The following is a 24,812-nucleotide window of genomic DNA, read 5'->3' as shown; positions in this document are numbered from 1 at the left end:
GCCTGTTGTGGTTTGTTTCTGCTCACCTTTATTTCAGCAAATTTAGCTTTGTTTTACTTTGGCGTCAAAGAAAAATAACCAAGATTAATCTTCAACAAAATTATCATCCTTACAGGAATAAAACCAGGTTTTATTTCATTACTCAACTCTCTTTTCAAAGCTGGGACGTTTGGAAACGGTTTAGTCACCTTTCATGTGGTAAGCATATTTCGTTTCGCCTCTAAACTTGATCAATTTATGTTTGATCACATTTAACGTACAAAAGCGATTAAAAATGTATTTATAACTCCTATATATGCGTAATTACACCAGAATATGCTTTTATTTGCTTAAAAAAAAATAGGATTTCGCTGCGTAAACCCGTTTCCAGTCGTGATGTGTTTAAAGTTATAGGAATTTCTAATGATAAAAAAAAACAGCAGACGTACTTTCTTTGCTCCTGGACGGTTATGAAGGAGTTGGCTTGAAAAATATCTGTAATGTTTCTGCACATGCGCAGACGGGAGATGCCATATTGGAACAGGGGCAGCAGCTGAACGACGTCGTTCGCGTAGCTGAGCTCGAGCTCCCGCGAGCGAGGAAGGGGGGAAAAAAAACGGAAGGGGGTCTCGAGACGGAGAGGCGACCAGAGGGAAAAAAAACTTGGACAGGTAAGACAGGTGAAGGCTCGCGCGTCCCGCGAGGATTTCCGCTTTCGCTTCATTTTTTTTTCTTGTTATTTTCGTTATGTCGACGACAGTTTTTGTTTTTCTCCTCTTTGCGTGAAATTTTTTTTTTTTTTAAATAAAAAAAAAATCCAGAAGTGGTCTCGAGGCGGTTTCTGTAGAAACCAGTGAGGGAGTCGCGAGCTTTCTGTCGCGAGCCCAAGTTGTTCAAAGTGTTTCTCACGCGCTGCTGTTATTAACAACCGGCGCGAGGGGAGAGGAGAGGACGTTGTCTCGAGCCACTCGCGGTAAAAACGTTTAACTCGGTTGTTTGTTCCTCGACATGCGTTCCTGAACTGATGTGTGAATAAATGTTAATTTAAAAAAACAAAAACGCGTAAACTCGAGCTGGAAACGTTATTCCGAGAGGTTTTTACGCACGAATTTCGACGTAAATTTATTTTTTAACGCCAAGTTTTCGGTTTGGTTTTTTTTTTTTACACGCGAACGTCACACAAATCGCCCACAAATGAGTCATTTTGGGATTTTTTCGGGTGCGTAAAAACCATCGGAAAATACCGGACACTGCCAAAATGTCAAAGCATTTTCAACATGGCGGTGTTTCACGGAGGAGGGGAGGTGGTGTGTGTGTGTGTGTGTGTGTGCGTGAGTGTGTGTGTGGGGGGAGGAGGAGGTGGGAAACTGTCCCTTAAAATCTTTGAACGAGGAAAAAATAAAACGGCGGCAGATAACGCGTCCGGTTCGGTTTCTTTGGGTGGAAACAAACGAGGTTTAATCAATTAAATCCAAAGTGCGCATTCGGTGATTCCTGGTGAGTTTTTTTCCGCTGCAGTTTTTGAGTGTGCAAAGTACACGGAGTGGGTTTTTTTTTTTTTTGTACACGGCTACACCCCTTCAGCCTCATCTTCCTCATGTGTGCGTTTCCTCTTTCACTTTGATCCACAAAAAAAAAAAAAAAAGACGCACACGCGTTTTGGGATCGTCGGTTTGATTTTAACGCCTCATCGGGACAAAAAACCCGACGTCAGGTTCGTTTTAAATCCTTTTTTTTTCTCCTTCCGATCGGACGCGAATATGTTGATGATTTCACGTTTTTCCCTCAATTAATCGCGGTTCCGCCCCGATTAATACGATAATTGCTTTAAATCGCGCCTCTGTCTAATTTTTTTCTCTTGCGCTGCGGTTTTTTTTAGATTAAAAATGTGCAGAAACAATAAAAACCGCGCGTTGCGTTCAAGCGCAATGAATAAATCAGGCATTTCTATACTTTTTTTTTTCCCACTGAGCTGCGGGGATTGGGGTGTGGGGGTAAAGGGGGGGATCGATAGGAGTTCATCATTTAGCTGTAATTGATAAGGCAATCAAGTTGACACAGAGATGATCAGGGGAGGAGGTCACCTGATTGGGATGATCCAATCAGGAGTTTCTATTGTTATTTAAACGTCTAATCTGATGGTTGCAGCCTCCAGGTTGGGGTGGGGGGGGGGGGTTGTTGCCATGAAAACAGGGAGTTTCCTCCATGGGCTGTTTGTGTGTGTGTGTGTGTGTGTGTGTGTGTGTGTGTGTGTGTGACTCAACTTTTGGATGGGTCTAAAACAGGAGAACCTAATGTAACAAAATGCCACGCAATTGGTAATCTGCTCAATCCCTCCTTTAATCTGAGGCAAGGGACAACATGTGGATGAACGGCGCTCCTCTGGGGGCTAATCAATAAAAATCTGAGGCATCCCGTGTCTCAGATTAAATCTAATCCCCTTTCCCAGTGCACAATCTGGGTAACCTCGTCCACACTAAAAAAGTTTCCCTCGCGTTAATCTCACTTCTCTAGAATCCAATCCCAGCAAATTATTTTTACACAATGGAAGAAGCTCTTCCTCCCTCTGATGGAGGGATGGAACCTCTTTGCGGACCGGTGGGACTGGGATTAAATCTGAATCAGATGTCATCCAGAGGGTGGATTTCTGAGGAAACTAGCGACGCACTTCTAAAGAATTCAGACGACGACACATTTCCTGTTTTTTTTCCGTTCTCAAAAACCTTTGACGGTAGAAGAAAAAAAAGTTCCTGCAGATCCAGTTTGAAAAATCGCAGAAAAATCCTTTTTCTGCTCTAGGCTTTGGGTCAGAAGTGCCAAATCTTGAACGTAATCCCAGATTAATGAAGCAAAAAACAACTCATTTTAGCGTCACGTCAAGTTTATCGATTTATTGATTGTTGATTGACTTTAAAATCTCAGCTTTACAGCAGAAACTGGAGAGTTTTCACAGGAAAACCACAGGGGTTGTTTTTTTTGTTTTGTTTTTTTTTGGGGAGGGTGGGGCGATGCGTCGATGCTGCTGGAGACCGAGAGGCTGGAAGGCGAGGTCTCTGATTGGCTGAGAGGGGAGAGGGGCGGCGGAGGACGTCATGTGAGCCAAATTAGCTCAGCTTGTTGTTTACGCAATGAATGTTTGCAGGGTCTGTGTGGTGGACACACACACACACACACACACACTCAAAGTCCTGCAAATACACTCGGGAGGACGTTGTGTTTAAGGATCCTTCGGTTGTCGGATTATTTTCATCTGACCGTTGTTGAGTTTTATTGTGAAGAAACTGGAATTACTTCCTGTTTCCTTCTTTCCATTTCATGTCGTCTGTTTATTTCCTCCATCCAGGGATAAACAAAGAAAACAAAAGGAGATGCAGTGAAAAAGAGGCGGCGCACCCCAGGTCAAAGGTCACCAGGATGCAGTCGCCCTCCGCAGTGAAGTCACGCTTCCCGACCAACGGGAGAGAAGAGGAGGTGAACACAGGTGAGGAGGGCGTGGCCATATTTAAAGATCAGTCGTGCGGCATGAACACTGGAAGCGCATAGCAGGAATTCTTCTGCTGCTAATAATAGCAGCGTTCAGGAAAAACCGCCTTTGACTTATTTTACGATGAGATTATCTTGTGGCCGGAGCGCCGATCCGCGTCAACAAATTAAAATCAGGTGAAATGCTGTATTTCTTTTGTTTTAGAGGGGGGAAAAAGGCGGCGCATCAACCTGCAGTCTGTCACACGACCAGCAGGAGGCGACTCCACTGGTTTCAAAAAGAAGCTTATGAGAAAATGTGTTTATTTCTTGTTTGTTTTATGAAGTCAGAAAATTGTTTTCTGAGCGGTTTATGGTCTCAATCTGTAGTTTTTACTCTCCTTTAACACGAAATGAGTTTATTTTTAAATTAGTGGAAAAAACCCTAGTGAAGGGTAGCACGTGCTTCCTCCCTAGCTCCGCCTTCTTGCCCAAGTATGGTCATGTCTAGTGAAAAGTGTTCGGGTAATTCTGTATATTTAATTAAGAGATTTATACAAACAAACACAATGATGTCACTGGTTGATGTCGTTGCCATTAGTTACGACTTTGACTTCTTTCTGCAAAAATTCAGCAAAATTTTTGTTCTTGGATTCAGGATTTTCCATTTCTGCCTTCTAAGAGTGTTTTTATTTATTTGTTTATTTATCTATCCATTTATTTATTTTTTGGTGTCATTAAAATTACTAAACTTCCTGGGGGGGTGGAGCCTAGTCCAAACAAGTTCGGCAGACAAATTTAGCATCTTTCGCTAAGCGGAGAAGCTTCAGTAGCATCACATAAAATGACTGGCTACACGCTAAGCTAACAAAAATACTTCCGATCACTTCCTGTTGTGTTTTGGCGTATTCATAGGCCGCGTGTTAATTTCATTAGCATCCAATAAACCGGACCGGTCGGGTTTTTGATTGTCCAGATGCAGATTCCATGGGCGAGGAGGCGGAGTTTAACTGGGAGGAGTACATGGAGGAGACGGGGGCCGGCGCCGCCCCCCACACCACCTTCAGACACGTGAGTCACAGCTGATGATGATGATGATGATGATGATCTCCACCTCAGTTTAATCCCGTAAACACAGCCTCATAGATAAGTAGCACACACATAAAGCCCTTAACTACTTAATGGAGGGAGGCGGCGCCGCGTCACAGCGCCAATGCCAGGAAATAGACGGGTTCCATCGCCTTTGTCAGGCGGTGACGCACAAGTTGTCGCACACTGAGAGTAATTATGGGGCACAAAAGATGATTATTCAGTCATTTTTTTGTCGCTTTTAGGGAATTATTCTCTCAAATAAGGTGAAAAAAGGGAATAAATGGCTCCCAAATTGAGCTCTGTGATTGGCTGGTCTCATAAAGTTATCAAACTCTGCATGAACATGGACCCCACGCTTCCTTCCTCTCTTTGCTAGGTCTTTTGCGTTTCCGTGGCAACAGCATGAAGCTATTTTTGCAGAAAAGTGCGAGGTTTTTCTTTTGGGACACATCAGCAGTAAAAAAAACACTCCGAACTTCGACCCGGTGTGATCGATTATTATAGGATGTCTACGGAGATGTTCTTATTATTGAGGTATTTTTTAATCTTAGACTAAAGGATGGAACGAACAGAAGGGTTGAGTCCGGGATTAAATCTTCACTGTAATCTCAGCGTCTTCATGAATCATCAGTGGAGTTAACAGAATCAAACAAAGGTGTTGGATGACGATCGTCTGAGGAATCTGAAGCAGGAAGCGGCGCCGCTTCAGCAGAAATATGACTCATCAGATTTTTCAAAGCAACCAGAAGCCAGTTTGTGATCGACGTGCTCATCGCCAATGAAACGGGGGAGAGACAGGAAGTGGAAATATAAAGGGAAAGTTGATTGGCTGAGAGTTCAGGCTCTAAAAAAAACCTCATCCCAACCCAAAGAATTAGGCCCCGCCCCTGGCGTCTGCCCAGGTGAGGCGCCGCGTCACGCTTCCTGACATCACTTAAACTGTATGAGTTTGACACGCAACGGAACGGAGCGAGAGCCAATCAGGGGAAGCTAAGTGGGCGGAGTCACCAGGAAGCGGAGAAGAGAAGAACGTGATTCAGTGAAGTGGAGCCTTCATCTCTTCCTCCATCCTCCTCATCCTCCTCCTCCTCCTCCCTCTGCCAGCACAAATTGTAACAGTGATTTCTCATGGGTTTGCACACACACACACACACACACACACACACACACACACACACACACACACATTGCAGCCCTTTGGCTCTCTTACGTAACCCCACAGAGTGATGCAGCACGTTTGCATTGTTGTGGCAGGATGTCACGGGGTCGGTCGTATTGTGTTTATTTCTAAGATGTTGCGTGTCGAGTCTGAACATCCTGTCGGCCCTCAAGGACCCCATCGCCGCCACCGACACGCTGGAAACACATTACTGTACTCTGTGCATTCGCTGTCCAACAGATTCATCGCTCTACAGATGGACAAGCTGAGAGTGTTTAGCTTGAGGCTAATGCTAATCACGTATCTTTAATGAAAGTATTATTAAATGTTTTTAATTTAATTTTATCTTATGAAAATTAATTAAATTTATTTTATTTTATTTATTTATTTTTATGTTATAATTTTTAGAAGTACTATGATTTTTACTATCAATTAATTCGGACACAGATGGGAGCCAATGGGAGAGTTGACCCATTTTTGAATAATTATCCAATCGTATTTCATTTACGTGAAGCTAACAGGAGTGTAAATCAGGGTGAGGGAAAAGATTAAATGTTGTGAGGTTAAAGCAGTAAAATCATCTCGTGTGCGCGTTAGCAAACCAAGCGACCATAGCGTTCAATCTTAGCTGAATGGAACGCTTAGCTGTTTATTAAACCTGTAGAATCCTTTTCAGAGGTAGATGATTTAATGAAGGTGCGTTGGGTTATAATAAGTCACAAGCTGTTCGCCGCCCCGATCCCGCGCTAATGAGCGGCGACCGCAGGAAGCCTCGTCTTCATCAGCGTTTACAGGCTCATAACGGTAATAATGATTCTGTCTCTGATCCGTCTGGAGCACAAACGCATCAGGACGTCTGTCGAAAAGTTTTCAGGATAGTTTTACTATTTTTGTTAAAGCTTAACTCCCTTTAATAGAGGTGAATTCTTTGTTGTTTTTTTAAGTTATAAATCTAATTCTAATACAATGGAGAGGCTCATTTCCATATTTTTTAAATTTGTTTTTTAATTTTTTCCCCCTCGTATATTAAAATGTTTTGTTTACAAACCATTAAAAACACAAAGAAATAACCTTTAAACACACATATTTACTGAAAAAATTGCTTTTTGGTATTTTGTTACATTTTTCTTACCATATTTTAGATTAAAGTGAGGATTTCTTTCTACATTATATCACGAAAACGTAATTTTTTAAATGAATGTTTGTAACTAGGACATCCACTCGTAAAGAACTGGTTTAACAAACAGCTTTTCTTGATGAAGCCTCATCACTGCAGTGTTTTCTTTGCGTTCTGCCCTCGTTGTGTTTTCTGTTATTAAAATTAAATCTGCGCCTCGGGGCGAGTTACCGCCGATGACATCATCAGCACGAATCTGTAAACAGCTGTTCTTACAAGCCGGATCTCTAAAACTTTTTCTTTACGTCCGTCTCTGAGAGTATAAATACGGGAACCAAAAGAACCTGAGGTCACACCATTATCACCACTTTTTGTCATATTATTGATTATATGAAGTCTATTAACCCTTTCAAACATCTACATTCTACTTTCTCCATCATTTCCAGAGATTTAATCTGCGTTTATATGAATTAATTCTTAATTTGGGATCTACTTCCTGTCAGGTTGAGATCAGCCTGCAGAGCAGCTTCCAGCCCGGCATGAAGCTGGAGGTGGCCAATAAGAGCAGCCCGGACTCCTACTGGGTGGCGACCATCATCACCACCTGCGGCCAGCTGCTGCTGCTGCGCTTCAGCGGCTACGGCGACGACCGCAGGGCCGACTTCTGGTGCGACGTGATGACGGCCGACCTGCACCCAGTGGGCTGGTGCGCCCAGAACAACAAGACGCTGATGCCCCCCGAAGGTAGGGCGGGGTCACACGGGTGAGGGGAGTAACTGATTACCTTAACGATGGTTAATCCGGCGCAACAACGTCGTGATTTCATCGCTCCGGTTTCGGCGGGAAAAGGTTTTCGAGCGGCGATCTGGTCGATCCTACAAAAACAAAATGAATAAGTTAAATAAACAAAAATGTTTAAAGTATTTAGCAAAGAAAACCGCAAAGCTAAAGGTCAGGCTAAGATAGCTACATGGGCTAACAGCTGATAGCATTTCTCTAAACAGTTCAAATGAAGGAAAAAAATATTTTATAGGTTAAATAAATATTTGATTGAGTTGAAAAGCAAACGTGACTTGTTGACTAGATGTTGACAAATTATTTGTTAAATTTGGGGGAAAAATATTTAAGAAATAAAAATTATCAAGTTTCTTTTTTGTTCTTTTCACCAATCAGACAAACATTTCAAGATTTTTTTAATGCCTTGTCTGATATTTTTACTTTAAATCAGGTAAATTTGTCCTTTTTTTTGTCTTTCATTGTTTTTTGTTTGTTTCTCCAGTATAGGATGTGAAAAAATACAAAGATTGAGGGGTAAATTCAAATCTAGTAGTGAAATTAAAATTCTTTACTGTATTCCTTTTATGTCTTTGATTCTATCTTATGATTTATATTTCTAGTATTTGGTTCCTCCCATTTTTTTCTTTCCCATTTTTCCCAATTTACATTTTTCAAATCAGTTCTTGCAGTAATTCAGGAACTTATTTGTTAAACACAGATAAAATTGGTTTCACAAGTTTTTTTTAAAAATTATTATATTGACTATTCAGGGAGACTTTTTTGGAACCCTTTTAGGTAAATTTTTCGAGTGCGAATCATTAACGTGACTGAATACGTGTTCTGCCGGCGTGACAACCTGCTGGAAGGCTCTTTGAGTTTTAGTCGTGTTTGTCTTTTATCATATGCAAATGTGAAAATAAGCCCCTCCCCCCGGCGATGCCCAAATAACAAAATTAAGATGAGTTATTCTTACATTTAATCTGATGCTAAAGGTTCAGTGCTTTTCTTTATTGTGTCAGTTTGAGCTCGACACACAAACACACACACACACACACACACACACACACACACACACAAATCTTTTCAATGAATGCTCTAAAGAGTGGAACGACAGGTTTACAATGAAAGACGGTTCAACTGCCATCCATCTAACAGACGCGTTGCACCTTCGCCACCGTCGACCATTTCCACCTCTAGACCACCTCAGCCTTTTCAAAATAAAATACCCCGTCTCGTCTGGCTGTGCCACGACTTTGACAAAAACTTTTGCCGGAGGTCGACAAATGTGACGCGTGAATCATGACCAAAAACCCAAAAATATATCCAGCTGAATAGAAAATTCATCGAAAAACTGTGAATTTAGAATCTAAAATTTGAACGTTTGTATTTGAAAATTGTATATATGTTTTTGCTGTTTGGTGAAACTTTACTTTGAAAGTGTTGAATTCTCATCATCTGCAAAAAAAAACGTCTGACACATGTCGAACCGTACAGTTCAAAGCTGATTGGTTGATCAGGTCACATGATCAACTTCCCATCTGGCATCAATGAGACATTTATCTTCCACTAATATCTTTACATTCATCTTTAACTTCTTCTTAAACGGCATTTACTTCTCTGTCGTCGTATTCTTTGTTCTGCACGACTCAGCAGTTTCACGCTTATGACATATCGTGAAATTGCGATGTTTCCTCGCGGAAAAACGAAAAGTTTTTCACCTTATTTGATTAACGATTTGGAATCACCAAAAGAAAATCGACGAGTGACTCGTTTTTTTTCTTTATCTCCTACACTATAAATATCAAATACACAGATTGATGTAATCAGATTACTTTTAAGATATCGGGTTATTTGTGGAACGAGTCGGTGTGTTTCTGAGTGATGTCATCTGTTTACTCCTTGTTGTTTGTTTGTTTCTCAGATAACGTTTACCTAAGAAAAGGTAAGCAGCTCTAGCCACGCCCCTAACTCGCCTGCTAATTAGCGGCTAATGTTAGCATCGGAGCTGCATGTGCTTCCTTCCTCTTCAGCTTTTCACGCGTCCAATAGGAAGTGACCTCAGAGCCTTGCCTCCTCTTGCATGTGACTCCTTTCTAGCAGAATGTGTGTAGAGCGATAGCGTGCACACACACAGACACACACACACACACACACACAGCTGTTTGTGCCAAGCTGTGCTAGCATGATAACGCGATGTTCTGATAAACAGACGTCCTGCAGCAGAAAGACGTCTCAGAGGGACGTTAGCAAAACCGCTGTGTGTACAACGGACCGTTAGCGGATAAGATCAATGCATCACCAGACTGGACACACACACACACGCACACGCACACACACACACACATTTAGCTGTGTCCGTCACAATGAAAACTTCATTAATTTTATTTAGATTTTGGAATTATTTTGAAATTCTTAATAAGGAGGTGAAAGAAACGATTATATTTAAATATTTGTAACTTTATCGACTACTTTTTTTTTATTAAAAAAATTTACTTTTTCTTGCTTTACTTTATTTACTTTTTTATAATTTACTTTTTTTTTTAAATTAAAAAACAGTAAAAATAATTTACAAAAAATGTTTTTATTACTGTCTTATTGTTATGACAGATGTGGGTGTGGTTTAGCACGTGTGGATTTGGCACATCATTAAATTAATAGTAGAGTATTAAAAGTTATGTGTTGATTTGTTCTGTTTAACATTTTCTATTTTAAATGTACATTTCAAATATCTATTTTTAGAAATTCTATATATGGTTTTTTTTGTCATTTAAATGTTAAAACAGATCAAATGAATTGAAATCTAGCAGAGGAAGGTTCTACATCTACATAATGAACTCAGACCCGTCAACTGTGTGTGTGTGTGTGTGTGTGTGTGTGTGTGTGTGTGTGTGTGTGTGTGTGTGTGTGTGTGTGTGTGTATGTCCGTTTCAGCATGACAATAGGACTGTGTTGAGGGACAAACAGGGAGTTGGTGTCATTTGGGTGTGGACCACCCTCCGCCCCCCACCCTGTAACACTAGATAGCACCACTGATCAGACCGGATCGGCAACAATCGATCAATCAGTTGGGGCTGATTTGAAACCAGTTTAGCATCAACACACAGAGTTAATGTGTGAACAAGAATATCATAACATGGATTCACTCATGCGCACCGTTTGGTAGTTTAACTGCTGCTTGACTCCAAAAAGAATAAAAGTTATAGATAAAAGTTGTAAAGTTATAGATTAAGGTTATAGATTATGGTTATAGATGAAAGTTATAGATTAAAGTGAACTACAGGAGGAGGAGTGACTCCCGAAGAAGCCAGAAAGATAAAAACTGTGATTAAACGCCAGAAGAACACCATGCATTCAAGGGAGTCATGTATATTCCATAATTAATCATCTACTTCCTGTTATGAACTTTTTTTTTTTTTCACAACACCTGAAATATCTGTCCACACCTACTTTACACGTTTCTGGAGATCACTCCTGCTAACATCAGAAAATATTGCAAAGTCAGTTTTTGTTTTTTTCCTCCTAAAATTCTGCAGCCATGAAAACAAAGAGTGTAGAAATGAAGTGAGAGATACCTCCAACAGAACCAACAGATTCACGGGGAAAACGTTTCAATCTGCTATTTTGGAGCTGGAGTTTTATTCTCAACTAGGAAGTAACGACCAAATATGGACAACGACCCTGTTTATCATCCCGAAGCCCCTCTTGTGTGTTTTTTTAAAAATCATTCAGGGCCAAATTTTGCAAATATTTGTCTTTGTGTGTCACAAGCAGGCGGTTTGAATGAGAAAATCAGCATCCAATTATAAAAACGATTTAAATTATATTAACAAAATGATTGAACTAAACACACCTCGGAGCCACGACTGCCTGACGGCGATTCTTTAATTCTGTTTACTTTAATTTGTTCCATCGATCAGAACAAACAGATTAAAACAGGAACCCCTTCTGACGTCACCTGACTGCTCGTAATCTGAGATTAAATTAAGATGTTTGTAGATTTTATATTAAAGAGGGACACATCTAAAGTCCGCCTCTGAGCTGTGATTGGAGGAAATGTAACTGTGCCTGTGTGTGTGTGTGTGTGTGTGTGTGTGTGTGTGTGTGTGTGTGCGTGCGCCGCATTAGAATCTGTTCGGTGATGTCACTGAGGTCTCCCCTTCCCCAGTGACATCACTGATCATTTAAATGAGCATGCCGCCAGGGGGCGGAGCTTCTGCGGAGGAGCCACCAGGATATGCAAATCAGCCTCAACTCATGTAAATTCATATTTGTTTTTTAATGCCAGGTATTTGCTTGGAGACTCCAGCTAGCACTTGTGTGGGCCTGGGGGGAGGGGGGGGGGCAGATAGGGTGGGAGGGGGTCAGGATCTCCTCCCTGAAGGTTAATGATGCTTTGACTGCTGTGTGGAAGTCAGACTCTCACCTTTGGGATGGAAATGGAGAGAAATAGATGATTATTGGTCTAAGAGGCGCTGCAGCAGAACGGAGTGGCGAGATGGGGGAGGGACCGGGGGATGGGGGGGGTGTGTTAGGGGGGAGGGCAAAGGAGGTTAAGGAAAGTGTTTTAGCTTCTGCTACAACCGTTTGGATGAGGCTTCACGACTGATCTGCAGGATCTGTAAAAATAGTTCATCTATTTCTGCACATCGACACGAGAGTGTGTGTGTGTGTGTGTGTGTGTGTGTGTGTGTGTGTGTGTGTGTGTGTGTGTTTTTCCAAAGTCCAGCAGCGGTGAGGAAAGGGAAAAGCTGTTAAATAACGAAGCTTCTCTCCACATCTGATTTATTTTTTGGATAAATTCCACAGCTGTTGATCTGATCCCGGAGCCGATAAAGGATTTATTGATCCGCGATCAGAAGTCATTGATGATGCATTTAATAACCGATAGAAGCGTTTACGAAGGGATGGAAGAAGAAAGAGAATTTTTATGAACTATTTCAGAATAAAGGAATTTAATGTCATTGTCTGGGAATGTGTCGGTGAAGGATGAGAACATTTTTGTGATCACAGCTCAACAAATAGTTTTAACAGATTCTAAAAACCCTAAACTCACTTTAAATTCTTGCATTCTTATTTTTATATTTTTATATATTCAATGTCGTGAACTTTTCCATCTTTTTTAAACAGCTGTTCATAACGTACAACGTTAGCTCGATGCTAATCCCTGTTATGTGGACGTTGGCGTTTTTTTTAGCGTGAAGCAGGGCGTTAGCTTCCACTGGTTAATTCAACCTGTTCAGTCACATCACTGGGATTAACTTCCTCCTTCGTTCCTATAAGTAAACTCAATTATGTTTAACCTTAATTAACGCAGCTCCAGGCAGCGGCCTTTCGTCAAGGTGCAGCTCAGTCCACCGAACGGGCGGGAAACGCCCGCCTTTAGCTCTGAGCTAACGCTAACATCACCTACCAACGTTTGAAAACTGTTTTATTCTAAATATAATAATAAAGGTGAATCCAATTTGTATCAACGTTATTAGCAGCGTCCCCGTAACGTCACACCAACGTTTGTTTCTGGTTGGTTCTGCTAACGTACTCCGTGTTAGTTTCTGATTTCTGATTGGAGGTTTTTATTCCTCGGTCCTTCCGAGAACCTGGCGTTTATTTTCCTCACTCATTTTTATTCCGGCTCTCGTTTGCAGCGGTTATTCCACACATTAACATTTAAATGTGCTCCGTGTTTTTCCCGTTGCTGTGTTTACTGCTGCAGAAAGCTGCCAGATGTGACTTTTCTTCTGCCTGAAACGAATCCGATCTGAGGCGTAGATCTCAACTTAGCCTCGACGTTCGCGGGCGAGAACGACACACGACGAACCGCGTCTGAGGTTCTTTCAGGGAAACCGAAACCAAAACGCTTGAATTTAAACATTAAAACCACCGATTAAAGACTTCACTTCTGCATTTTTTACTCAACAATGACGTCAGTGTCTGCTTGTTAGAGCTGCATTTGTGTTCTAGCAGAGATGTTCTGTTTGCACATGCATGTTCTGACTCATGTATGCTGACGACGCTTCACTGTTAATAACTCACGCCGTCACAAGAAGTGCCGTCGTTTCTCAGTTTGGTTGTTTTTTGTGTGTTGGCAGCCATCAAGGAGAAACACGGCGACTGGACGGACTTCCTGGTGCGGGACCTGACCGGGTCCAGGACGGCGCCGGCCAACCTGCTGGAGGGGGTGAGCGCAAAAATCAAACTAGAACCAGAGACTGCAACATCCCGCGACACCCCTGAATTAAAAATTTTACCCTGACCTACTTACATAGATCAAAGATCAAAGCTAATGCTCTGATCTACTGTAGATCAAAAAACTAGCTTTGATCTTATCGGGTTCTTGAGTGTAAAAAAGCTGAAATTTGACCTTGACCTAGTTTTCTCAAGGTCATCATCTCAGATGGAGATGAACAAGCACCGACAAGTACAATAGATGTTGTCATTTTGGTGCCTTTGAGCTCCTACTTTTGGGGCTCTTGTCGCTGGGACTTGTGGGAAACGGCTGGTTGCAACATTCTGGGTATTCTTCGCCTTCACTTGAAAAAGGAAGTGGAAAGATGACAGGAAGTGAGGACGGAGAGAAATGAGAAGGAGCCCTGGCGCAAGTCGAAGTCGGGTTTTTTATTTTGGTTAAACCACCGACGGGTCGCCGATGCAGCTTTTATCCAGAAGACATGAGCCTGGCCTCAGATGGAGCCTCCTAACTCCTCCCACATGAATGGGAGGAGCCTATGCGCTAGCTAACGTCCACTTTGCTGGTTTTTAAACACCTTTGCGTCTCTTCCAGCCCCTCCGGGGTAAAAACACGGTGGACCTGGTCGTCGACGGTTCCGTCTTGGAGCTCCAGGACCCTTCGGACCCCTTCCTCTACTGGCCGGCCAGAGTCATCCGCAACGTGGGCGGGAGGCTCCGCCTCCGCTACGCCGGCCTCTCCGACGACCACCAGGCTCACGACACCTGGCTGTTCTACCTGGACGTCAGGCTCCGCCCAGTGGGCTGGGCTGTGGAGAACCAGCTGACGTTAGCACCGCCCACAGGTGAGTCACGCAGTCAAGTGATTTTTAAATCTTGTCGTGAAGAAACTCGACTTCCTGAACGAAAACGTTTCTCCTCAGCGCTCCGGACGCTGAACAGCGCCCCCGCCTGGCAGGAGGCCCTGGAAGACGCTCAAGACGACGGACGGAAGAATCCGCTGCCGCTGGAGGTGTTCAAGGTGAGTCGAGACCCCGCCCACCTACAAGTCTGACACGCGTGGGCGTGAAGGCGGAGCTTACTGACCCTAAAACCCCCACTTAACCCTTTCAGGACCAGGAGGACCTGCCCAAGCATTCCTTCAAGACGGGGATGAAGCTGGAGATGGTTTCTCCGTGGGAGGGGCTCCAGATCTGCCCCGTCTCCGTCAGCAAGGTGAGTCGCGCCAAAAATAAATCCGACCATATACGACAGAGGCTCCGCCCCCCCAGCATTCCTTTAACCACCAGCAGACTGAGGTTGAAGCTCGTGGTTTTCCTTTCAGGTCCACGATGACGTCTTCTTCCAGGTGACGCTGGACGACCTCTCCGGCGACGCCCACCCCCGCTCGGTGGTGTGCCACGCCCACTCCCACGGGATCCTGCCCGTCCAATGGTGCCTGAAGAACGGCGCGGCCCTGGAGCGGCCCCGCGGCTACGGGGGCCACGACTTCGACTGGGCCGACTACCTGAAGCAGAGCGGGGCCGAGGCGGCCCCTGACACCTGCTTCCCCGACGTAAGAGTGTGTGTGTGTGTGTGTGTGTCAGGATTAGAAGAGGATGATTTTTACGTCTCGATTGCTAATCCTGTTTGTGTGTAAATGTAAAGTCATAAAACTGTTTGTATTTAGTTTGTTTATGTGTGTGTGTGTGTGTGTGTGTGTGTGTGTGTGTCCAGACATGGCAGAACAGAGGCTTTGCTAAGGACATGTGGCTGGAGGCGGTGAACCCTCACCAGCCAGCGGAGGTGTGTGTGGCTCAGATCACACAGGTCAGAGGACGCCTGCTGTGGCTCCGACTGGAAGGTAAAGGTGTGTGTGTGTGTGTGTGTGTGTGTGTGTTTGTGTGTGAGTCTCACCTCCTTGTGTGTCTCCAGGTGTGGCCAAGCAGCTATCAGAGTTCATCGTGGACATCGACTCGGCCGACATCTTTCCTGTCGGCTGGTGTGAGGCCAACGGTTACCCTCTGACCTCCCCAGTCAAAGCTGTGTGTACGTACACACACACACACACACACACACACACACACACACACACGCGTTTAGTGACACCTTTATTCTGTCTTTCCAGCAGGCCAGAAGCAGAAGAAGATCGCAGTGGTCCAACCAGAGAAGCAGTACGTGTGTGTGTGTGTGTGTGTGTGTGTGTGTGTGTGTGATGATTGATCCGTTAAACCAACGATCACTTGTCTGGATCAATGGTATTAATAACCGTATTGATTAGTTTGATGTTATTGATGGCCTCCTCCTCCTACAGGTTGGCTCCGTCCCAGCCGGTAGAAGCGACTCCCATCAGCCACTGCCAGCCCGTCGCCATGGATCCAGGTAATCATGCGCGGTGATTGATGCCAATGAGCTAACGGACGCTAACGGCGTCAGAGCAGAAGTTCTTTTCTTCTCCTTCATGTTTTAGTCGATGCTAAAATAACCCGACAGATGGAGCGAAGCTAAAATAGATTTTTTTTTCCCCCCGCTGCGAACCAAAGCATGAATGTGTAAATAAAGCTTTATAAATAGATGCGCGGCGGCGCCGGTTTCCAGGAGACCCCTGCCCTCTTTTTTCCGAGTCCCCCCCCCCCCCCGTTTAAAAGCCGCCCACTCGCTCCTGCATATTCATCAACTCACCTGATTACCATTCAGCCCCCGCAGTCGGCTTCCAGGTGCCTGCAGGAGGGGAGCAGGAGGGAGGGGAGGTCACATGACCCTGGGCGGCGTCTAGACCCGGATTGGCTCTTTGTTCACCTGGAGAGAAGATTAAACAAATAAAACATGAGGAATTAGAACTAAACATCCCAGTGGGTTTGGATGGGATCGTTCAAATATCAACATTAACAGACTCTGATTGGCTGCTGTCTTTGTTTAGCTTAGCATAGCATTTTTTTCCTGTCAAATAATTAGAACAACACTCGCGAGAGGAACATGGCAAACACATGTTTGTGCCTCCGGCTCCCTGAAAATTTTGCTTTTTGTTTTGTGATTATATCTCATCAGGTTTCTGAGATGTGTACCTAAAAAAGGTATAAAAGTGAAAATTTAACCTTGACCTTGTTTTTCAAGGTCGAGGTTGTGATCTAATGTTCATCCCCTTACCTCCCTGAATATAACGCCTTTCGTTTCGTCTTTCTATCTTATCCGGTTCCTGAGATATATGCAAGAAATTGCAGAACAGTTGAAATTGACCTTGACCTAGTTTTCTCAAGGTCAAGGTCATCATCTCATTTTCATCTCCTTTGCCGCCCGAGTAATTTGCTTTTTATTTCATCTTTCTATCTGCAACGGTTGCCAAGATATTTGGCGGACGAACGGACGAATGCTCACAATAACAATACAATAAGTCACGATGCTTTTATTGTGAAATCCATCCGAAAAGGTGCTAACTTCCTGTTCCCCTGCTATCCCAGGCTCCGTTAACGGCCGCTACTGCTGCTCCAAGATCTTCGTCAACCACCGCTGCTTCTCGGGGCCGTACCTCAACAAGGGGCGCATCGCCGAGCTGCCGCAGGCCGTCGGGCCCGGGAAGTGTACGCTGGTCCTCAAAGAGGTGTGTGTGTGTGTGTGTGTGTGTGTCTGTGTCTGATTGTAGAGTTTCTTTCTTCATTTGACCTCCTCTCGCCTCCAGCTGCTCAGCATGCTGATTAACGCCGCCTACAAGCCCGGGCGAGTCCTGAAGGAGCTGCAGGAGCTGCAGGATCAGAGCTGGGACTGTCAGGAGGAGACCCTCAAAGCCAAGTGAGGAGGAGGAGGAGGAGGAGGAGGAGGAAGGGGAGGCAGTTGTGGGTCAACCGGCGGGTTTTTCTTCAGATTGATAAAGGAAAATGTCAGATGAGTCCAGTGTGTTCCTCCGGTTCTCCATCTAATCTGGGATTATTGCATAATTCTTCTTCTTCCTTGTCTATAAGTGAAGTTTAAAACCCTAAAAATCACGTTTCGGAACCAAAGATCAGGTTAAATTGATTCCGTCGCTCCGCGTCCTGGTGATTGATTGTCTACACCTCCTGTCTCCTGCTGATGATGTCACTTCCTGTCGCGCCGCAGGTACAAAGGGAAAACCTACCGCTCCACCATCCGGATCATCCGCCTGGCGGAGCAGATCCCGGACTTCTGCCGTAAGGTGTGCGTGAAGCTGCAGTGCTGCCCCAACCTCTTCAGCCCCGCCCTGGTGGCGGACAAGTGCCCCGAAAACTGCTCCCTCCAGACCAAAACCAAATACAGTGAGTCCCTGAACGCACCGCCGCGAAGGCTAGGGTTAGTTTGATGTCTTTGACGGCGTTTTCGCTTCCCGCAGCTTGTTACTACGTGAAGAAGAGGAAGCTGTCCAAGCCGGCGGGAGGCGAGGAGACGACGGCGGGTGACGTGGTCAAACCGACGCGCAAGAGGAAGAAGAGGAAAGCCATTTTTGTGCAGAAGAAGAGACGCTCGTCCGCCGTGGACTACACCCCCGCCGGTTCGCCGCAGGTGGGATCACCCCTCCCCTCCTCCACGCGTTGTAATGTGATTGGACGTTCAGGTTCACCTTTGACCTTGCTCCTCCAGGATAGCGAAGAGGAGGAGGAGGAGCTTCTGCCGTCGGGCAGCGAAGGCACCAGCTCGGAGCCGCGGGACGACCACACCGACGCCTCCTCGGTGGAGGCGACCAGCAGCCGGCCGCGCCGCGCCTCCGCCCGGCGCCGCACCTTCAGCGTGGGCGTGGCCACGGGAGCCCAGGAGGCCCCCGAGGGCCGCAGGAGGTCGACGCGCTCGCTGTCGGCCCACAGCCAGAACAACAAGTACCAGACGGCCAAAGGACAAGACACGCAGGTGAAGACGGAGAGCGATCGGAGATCAATGAAGCCGATCAGAACCCGAAAAATTGATGTCATGAGTGTTTATTTGTTTGTTTGTTTGTTGTGCAGGGGGAGGAGGAGGGGCAGCTGGTGTTGGACAGGAACCCTCTGGAGTGGACCGTCGAAGAAGTCGTTCAGTTCATCAGCTCCACCGACTGCGCTCCCCTGGCCAGCATCTTCCAGGAGCAGGTGCACAAAAACGCTCCGTTTTTCACGCGTCCTTTAAACGCACCGTCACATTTATACAACACTAGGACCTCGAGATACAAGTTCAACCCGTTCCAGTCTCGTAAAAAAGCCTCAAAACCCCTAAATTATGAAAAAAAACTTTTTATCAACCAATAGACACACAGAATTTACCTGTGTGTAATAAATTATATATAAGTTACATAAACAAGGGTAAAGAATGAAAAGAAACGTAAAAGTCATGGGAAAACACGAGTACACCACCAACGAGAACAAGATCCGGTCTCACTGATGTATCCATCCGCCAACACGTGGTTTTGTTTCTCGGATTTTCGCTCGTATCTCGAATAAAAACACGTACAGAGCGACGAGTCGTATCTCAAATCACTCGTGTGTGGAGCATCTCATTTCTCGAGGTTCTAATTCCCTATTTTTGACCCTTCTCTCCCCCTGTCCAGGACATCGACGGCCAGGCCCTGCTGCTGCTGACGCTGCCCACCGTCCAGGAGTGCATGGACCTGAAGCTGGGCCCCGCCATCAAACTGTGCCACCAGATCGAACGCGTCAAAGTTGCCTTTTACAAACAGTACGCCAACTGACCCGCGAGCGGCGACTGATCGTCGTGGGAACCAGCGTGAAACGTAAAAGAAGAAGGGATCTATTTTTTTCGAAGGTGTTGCTTCGGAAAAAGAGAGGAGAATCATTTCGGAGTAAAAATGCGACGCAGTACGGACAGAAACTTCGCCGCCGTCGGGAACGTGGGAGACGCTCCATGTGTTTAATGATCTGTGAAGACTTTTCTTTATTTCCTGCTTTTCATTTCTGTTTATTCAATAGAGGAGCGTCTTAGAATTTAAGTTCTATTAATTAACAGCCCTGACTTTTGTTTGTGTCACATGATTGGTTCTAAGCTAAAAATATTTAACGCAACAAAAAAAATAATATATTTGGATTATTTATTACGACCGTAATTTATAGGAGTAATCCACCTGTTTGAATGGAGAGAAAATAATTAGTTTTCATTATTAATTATCCAAACCAACCCCTGAAAGATGTTTAAGTTATTTCTAGTTTGTATTTATTTGAATTTCCTCTTCGGTTTGTGTTCATTGAGGGAATCAGAGCATCCTGAGCATCCGCTTTCATCGTTCTACGATCACATGGAATAATCATGGAAGCTATTTTGTGTCCATCTATGCAAATATGTCGCAGGTATTTTTGTAAGAAGGTGAGAAAATAAATTTCTATTGATTTTTATCTGTGTTTTTCTATAAATATTTTAATTTGTCAAAAAAACATTAACCAGGTTTGTCTTTGTCGGGAATGTTTGGACGTTTTTCCGGACTTTTTACCATTTTTTTGACCATTTTTGTCACTTAGAAAGCTTTCCTTTCACCGATGTTCCTTAAACTTATTAGATTATCATATAAAATGGTAAAAAAAATATTTTTTTTAATATAATGGAATAAAATTACAAACTCTGCCTTCATAAATAACGAGAACCTTCATCAGGAGCTGCTGTGGCTATGAGGTACTTTATTTCATCTTTAAAATAAGATAATTGTGTAGAAAAAGAATCTATTTTTAATGATTCCTTAGAATAAACTAGATTTGGAATGTGTGCCATGTTTCTGAAGGGATCAGCCCCCGTGCAGCCTTGCAGGAACCCTCCCAGCGGTGAAGACGTGTTTGTGGAGGATGAAGGGTTAACAGATTCTCTGGTGATTTATAGGAAGTCAGGCCGACTGCGGCTCGCAGAAAAACAAAGATAAAGAGGAACCGCATTCCTCCCTGCTGCTCAGCGGAAGCAAATACCAACCAAATTATTTAACTGAGCAGGAATCCGTGTGAAAAGTGTTTCCACCAAAGTTTGTACCGGAATGATGACGAAACGGATGGAACATGAGGCTTAAAGTGATATGATTCATAAACAGGTGAATGGTTCAAGAAAAGTTGTAAATATATGTAATAATAATAAAATAGTGGCTAAAAAAATTTGCTGAAAGAGAGCTTAAATGGTTGAAAAGTGTTAAAATCACAGATAAATAACTGATAAATCGATAAAAATGGTCTAAGTTGTTTAATAAAAAAGTAATTGTTTTGATAGATTGAGGGAAAAAAAATCATTTACATCCAAAATCTGAAAAATGTAACCAAAAAAAATCAGCAATTCTTTGCTTAAAATAGTCAAATTTAGGACCTAAATTCTTAATTTTGTACTATTTGTACAAGCTTTATTTAAACGTGGTAGGAGGACGAGGTTTGAATCAGCACGCCCTGTTGAATCAACAGAATAATAAAACACAGTTGGGCACAAACAGACGTGGATGATAAGAGAAAAGTGGAGATATGAACCCAGAGGCTTCGCTCCAGATTACCCCGCGGACCGGAGCCAACAGCAAAACCAGTCCATCCAGCACCAGTTTGATCTTGATCAAAGTTTGTTTACTTGCTTTTGTTCCGAGGAATTTCTGCCAGCAGCTCCGCTGGTATGAAAATGGAGCAAAACGGACTTGAGTCTGGATGATTTTTAACATTTATATAACTCTAAATTAAATCAGGCGTCACCAGAACGGTTCCAGGATGGGTTTGAAGTGGAAAAAACGATTATTTTTATGGGCTCTTCTATCAAATTTAGTTTATGCCCAAAGGAAGCTTCATAAAAATAATTTTTATTTAAAAAAATTTTCAATGTGACCTTAAAGCTTAAAGAGTTGGTTAACTCTTCGTCCTCCAGTAGCGCTGGAGACGACCGGCTAAAAGTCACAGAATCTCACAGGAAACTCTTCTGGAAAGGATTTAGCGTTCCAAAACATCCAAAATCAAACTTTTTGCAGTTTTCCAATCGAACTCGATCCTCAATGCCAACATTTACTCCTTTTATTTTTACTTAAACACTAGCTTTCTGTTCCTCTATAAGGACATACTGTACATCCATGTCTAATTTCATCATTCTGATGTGTTTCTTCCTCCTCCTCCTCCTTCATCCAATCAGAAAGCTCGACTTCTTAAAATGACTTAATTAAATTCAGTCGCTCTTCAAAACACAAATAAAACTTTTTCCGTGAGGCCTCGTGACTTTTTAAAATATTTTTAACAAACCATAGAAACATTTTCTAGATTCTGTGGGTGTAAAAATATTAAATTTACCAATATTTATACAGTAATCCCTCATTACTCACAGTTAATGCGTTCCAGGAACCACCCGCAAGCACGAAATTCCGCGATATCACAACAAAGTATCTTATTATTTACGGTAATTTAAACGTTTGTGACCCCTCCCCAAACTGATATTAAACCACCGTCTGTCTGGATTACCTTTAAAACACTCTGACACTGTTTAAAGCACTTCTGTGCCGCAGGTAAGTCACGGAACGCAGCGCACTTCCGGATGCCGTCAGCCAATAGAATGCGAGTACGGTATCACGTGACTGCCTACCGAAAATCTGTGATGAGGTGAAGTCGATGTTAACGTTACTTAGCCAGGCGCTAGTCTTCAGAAACAAGCTAACAGGATGAGACGATAGCAGAAAACAGACGGACGGATGGATGGAAACTATAAGTCCCCCCCTCCCACGTACTGAACCCACGTCTGAATGGAACGAAAACAGACCAGGACCTGGAGGGGGGCACAAATTCTTTACCTGGAGTCAAATCTGCATTAAAAGTACCCCCTTCATCCAGGATGAGGTCTGGTGGTTGGAAAGGATGTCGGCGTTCTATTAAAAATCAAACCACACACTGACAAACTTCTTCCATGAAACTTTAAGACCTGACAGCTCAATAAATCTGTTCTGGTGTGAATCTGTTACTTTATGATACCAGAAGATAAAAACACACAAAATATTTAAACTATTGCAGAATTCCAGAATTTTGTGTGCGTGTGTGTGTGTGTGTGTGTGTGCTGATTAGAGGAAGACAAAGCATTAAACATAAAGACTAAACATGGAGTCGTCATAAGGCGCAGCGAATCCGGCGTCGGACTTTCAACCTCCCAAGTGTGACTCTTCAGATAAATTGACCTTTGACCCGCCGGCTGGTGGTGACATCATCAGTTCAAACCTGATAAACTGAACGCTTCCATGCAGAACGTGAGCATTAATCAATGCTTGTGATGTCTCTGATATCCCAGCTGATGAATCAATTACTGGAGTTGTTTGTTAAAAAGTCTCGTGATGCGTTCAGGTCTGTAGGTCAGATCTAAATCATCTAAGAGACCTGGAAAAACCACAAAACACAGAGAACAAAATAAAATCCATTATTGTTTCATTGAGACGAAACACAACCGCAGCCCGAGGCGTTGCCATGGAGATGCATGTCAGACATACACATGCTCTATATGACATTAGCATGAGACGCGCTATGGAAACCAACTTTACCCTATTTTTGAGGTCGGGTCCGCTTCCAAGCTGTTGCCGTGGAAACGAAAAAATACCAAATGTATTTGTTTCTAATTGGAAAAAGGATATATTTCCCAATACTTTTTTTTTTTTTTTTTTTTTGCCAAACTGTTGCCATGGAAATGCAAAAAAGTTCAATTCAAACCCTCCAGCATGTGGTTGGTGTGTAAACAGTGAAATTATTTAAATGTTCAACTGTGAAAAAATTCCCAAAGGTGGAAAAGCAGGAGCTGATATTTAAATAAGACATTTTTTTATATTATGTATATGTAAAAACAAAAACAAAAAATAAAAAAAAATATATACATTACAATTTTAATTTAAAATATATATATAAATTTTATATATGTATATAAAAGTTAAACATTTTACTACTTAGAGGTAACTGAAAAAAAAACATTTTGTAGTTTTTTGTCCCGAACACAAACAAAGAAGCAAAGAATTCTGGGAAATATAATCGGTTCAGATGATGTCAGCGCATTTCTCTTCTCTTTCAGGTCATCTCTCTGTTATCTAGTTTATAGTAAGACATACAACACCCCATAATAGAAAAAACCCTCATAGACCTTTGATCCGACGAGCGAAACACGAAAACAAACATCAGATCATCCAAATATTATCTAATCAATAAATGTGCGATTATTAGTCGTCGTTATATAACATCATTAACACAATAAGGAAGTTAAAAACGGCATCAGCGACGTTTTTAAATGATGAAAACTGCTGGAACAAATTCATCTTTTTTCACAATTAAACCATACTAAGCTTTCAAAAGTAGTGTGTGAAAGGGCCCAGCTGGACTGTGTGTGTGTGTGTGTGTGTGTGTGTGTGTGTGTGTGTGTGTGTGTGTGTGTGTGTGTGTGTGTGTGTGTGTAGGTATGAGTGGTTATGAGGGAAGAAAAGGTGTATGGTTAACCGTAGAATGAGCTCTCTGTCTCTTTCACTTGCAGTGCGCTGCAGGCTTCAAATCTAGGTCATGGTAACACACACACACACACACACACACACACACACAGACACACACACATACACACTCAAGCAGTGTTTAAAGGCTCTGGAGAACAATCAGAAGTGATGAAGACGAGGTTTGATCTGTCAGCTGAACTCCTTCAGGCCTTAAAGCAGGAATCCTTCCTGGTCTCAAACGCTGCTCGTTCTAATCGCCGTTCCGCCGCTCGCAGCCTCACAAGTCGCTTTTGGACTTTTCGCAGGAGCTGAGATGTGTTTTTTCTTTCTTATTCTGCTTTGTTTCCAGACACCAAACGTGTGAACTTGTTGCAGTGGCTTGTGGGTTGGATGTGTGAGCGAACAAAAGAGACAGCAGAGCCAGTTTTTCTGCCTTTGTCAGTCACAACCGTTACGCCGATGACACCGTGTTTTACTTATCATTTTAAATTACTGCTACTGGGAGCATTTATGTCACAGAAAACAGAAAACTAGCGCAAATCCGGGAATACATTACTAAAATTAATGCATAAAATTTACAGAATGAACAAGAGATAAGACTCTGCTGCGCAACGATTTATAAATATATGTATATTTATATGTATTATTTATTCCATTTGATATGCCTTCATTTAAATGATGTGAATGAAGGC

At 43.2% G+C, this 24,812-nt stretch overlaps 1 protein-coding gene across 4 annotated transcripts; it reads left to right on the top strand.

Annotated features, from left to right (window-relative positions):
- The first annotated feature begins 499 nt into the window (after positions 1 to 499).
- Positions 500 to 20,116, top strand: sfmbt2 (Scm like with four mbt domains 2). 4 transcript variants are annotated; one of them, XM_068306663.1, is made up of 21 exons: positions 500 to 650; positions 3,323 to 3,460; positions 4,418 to 4,512; positions 7,313 to 7,553; positions 9,508 to 9,528; positions 13,673 to 13,761; positions 14,365 to 14,614; positions 14,693 to 14,790; positions 14,883 to 14,984; positions 15,094 to 15,324; positions 15,486 to 15,612; positions 15,684 to 15,797; positions 15,877 to 15,922; positions 16,063 to 16,130; positions 17,207 to 17,346; positions 17,425 to 17,534; positions 17,841 to 18,016; positions 18,091 to 18,260; positions 18,339 to 18,602; positions 18,698 to 18,817; positions 19,273 to 20,116. In XM_068306663.1, exons 2-21 carry the CDS (start codon positions 3,394 to 3,396, stop codon positions 19,411 to 19,413), a joined length of 2,670 nt encoding a protein of 889 aa, XP_068162764.1. In that variant the 5' UTR covers positions 500 to 650; positions 3,323 to 3,393; the 3' UTR covers positions 19,414 to 20,116. The 4 variants fall into 4 exon arrangements, with proteins under 4 accessions (XP_068162764.1, XP_068162760.1, XP_068162763.1 ...); XM_068306659.1 differs by lacking the exon at positions 500 to 650 and having other exon boundaries at positions 3,161 to 3,460; positions 15,880 to 15,922; XM_068306662.1 differs by lacking the exons at positions 500 to 650; positions 9,508 to 9,528 and having other exon boundaries at positions 3,161 to 3,460; positions 15,880 to 15,922.
- Positions 20,117 to 24,812: the final 4,696 nt, after the last annotated feature.

Source organism: Antennarius striatus, chromosome 22 (genome assembly GCF_040054535.1).
Source record: "Antennarius striatus isolate MH-2024 chromosome 22, ASM4005453v1, whole genome shotgun sequence".
Classification (NCBI taxonomy): Eukaryota; Metazoa; Chordata; class Actinopteri; order Lophiiformes; family Antennariidae; genus Antennarius; species Antennarius striatus.
The sequence above is the reverse complement of the archived record's forward strand: the minus strand, read 5'-3'. Positions and strand labels throughout refer to the sequence as shown.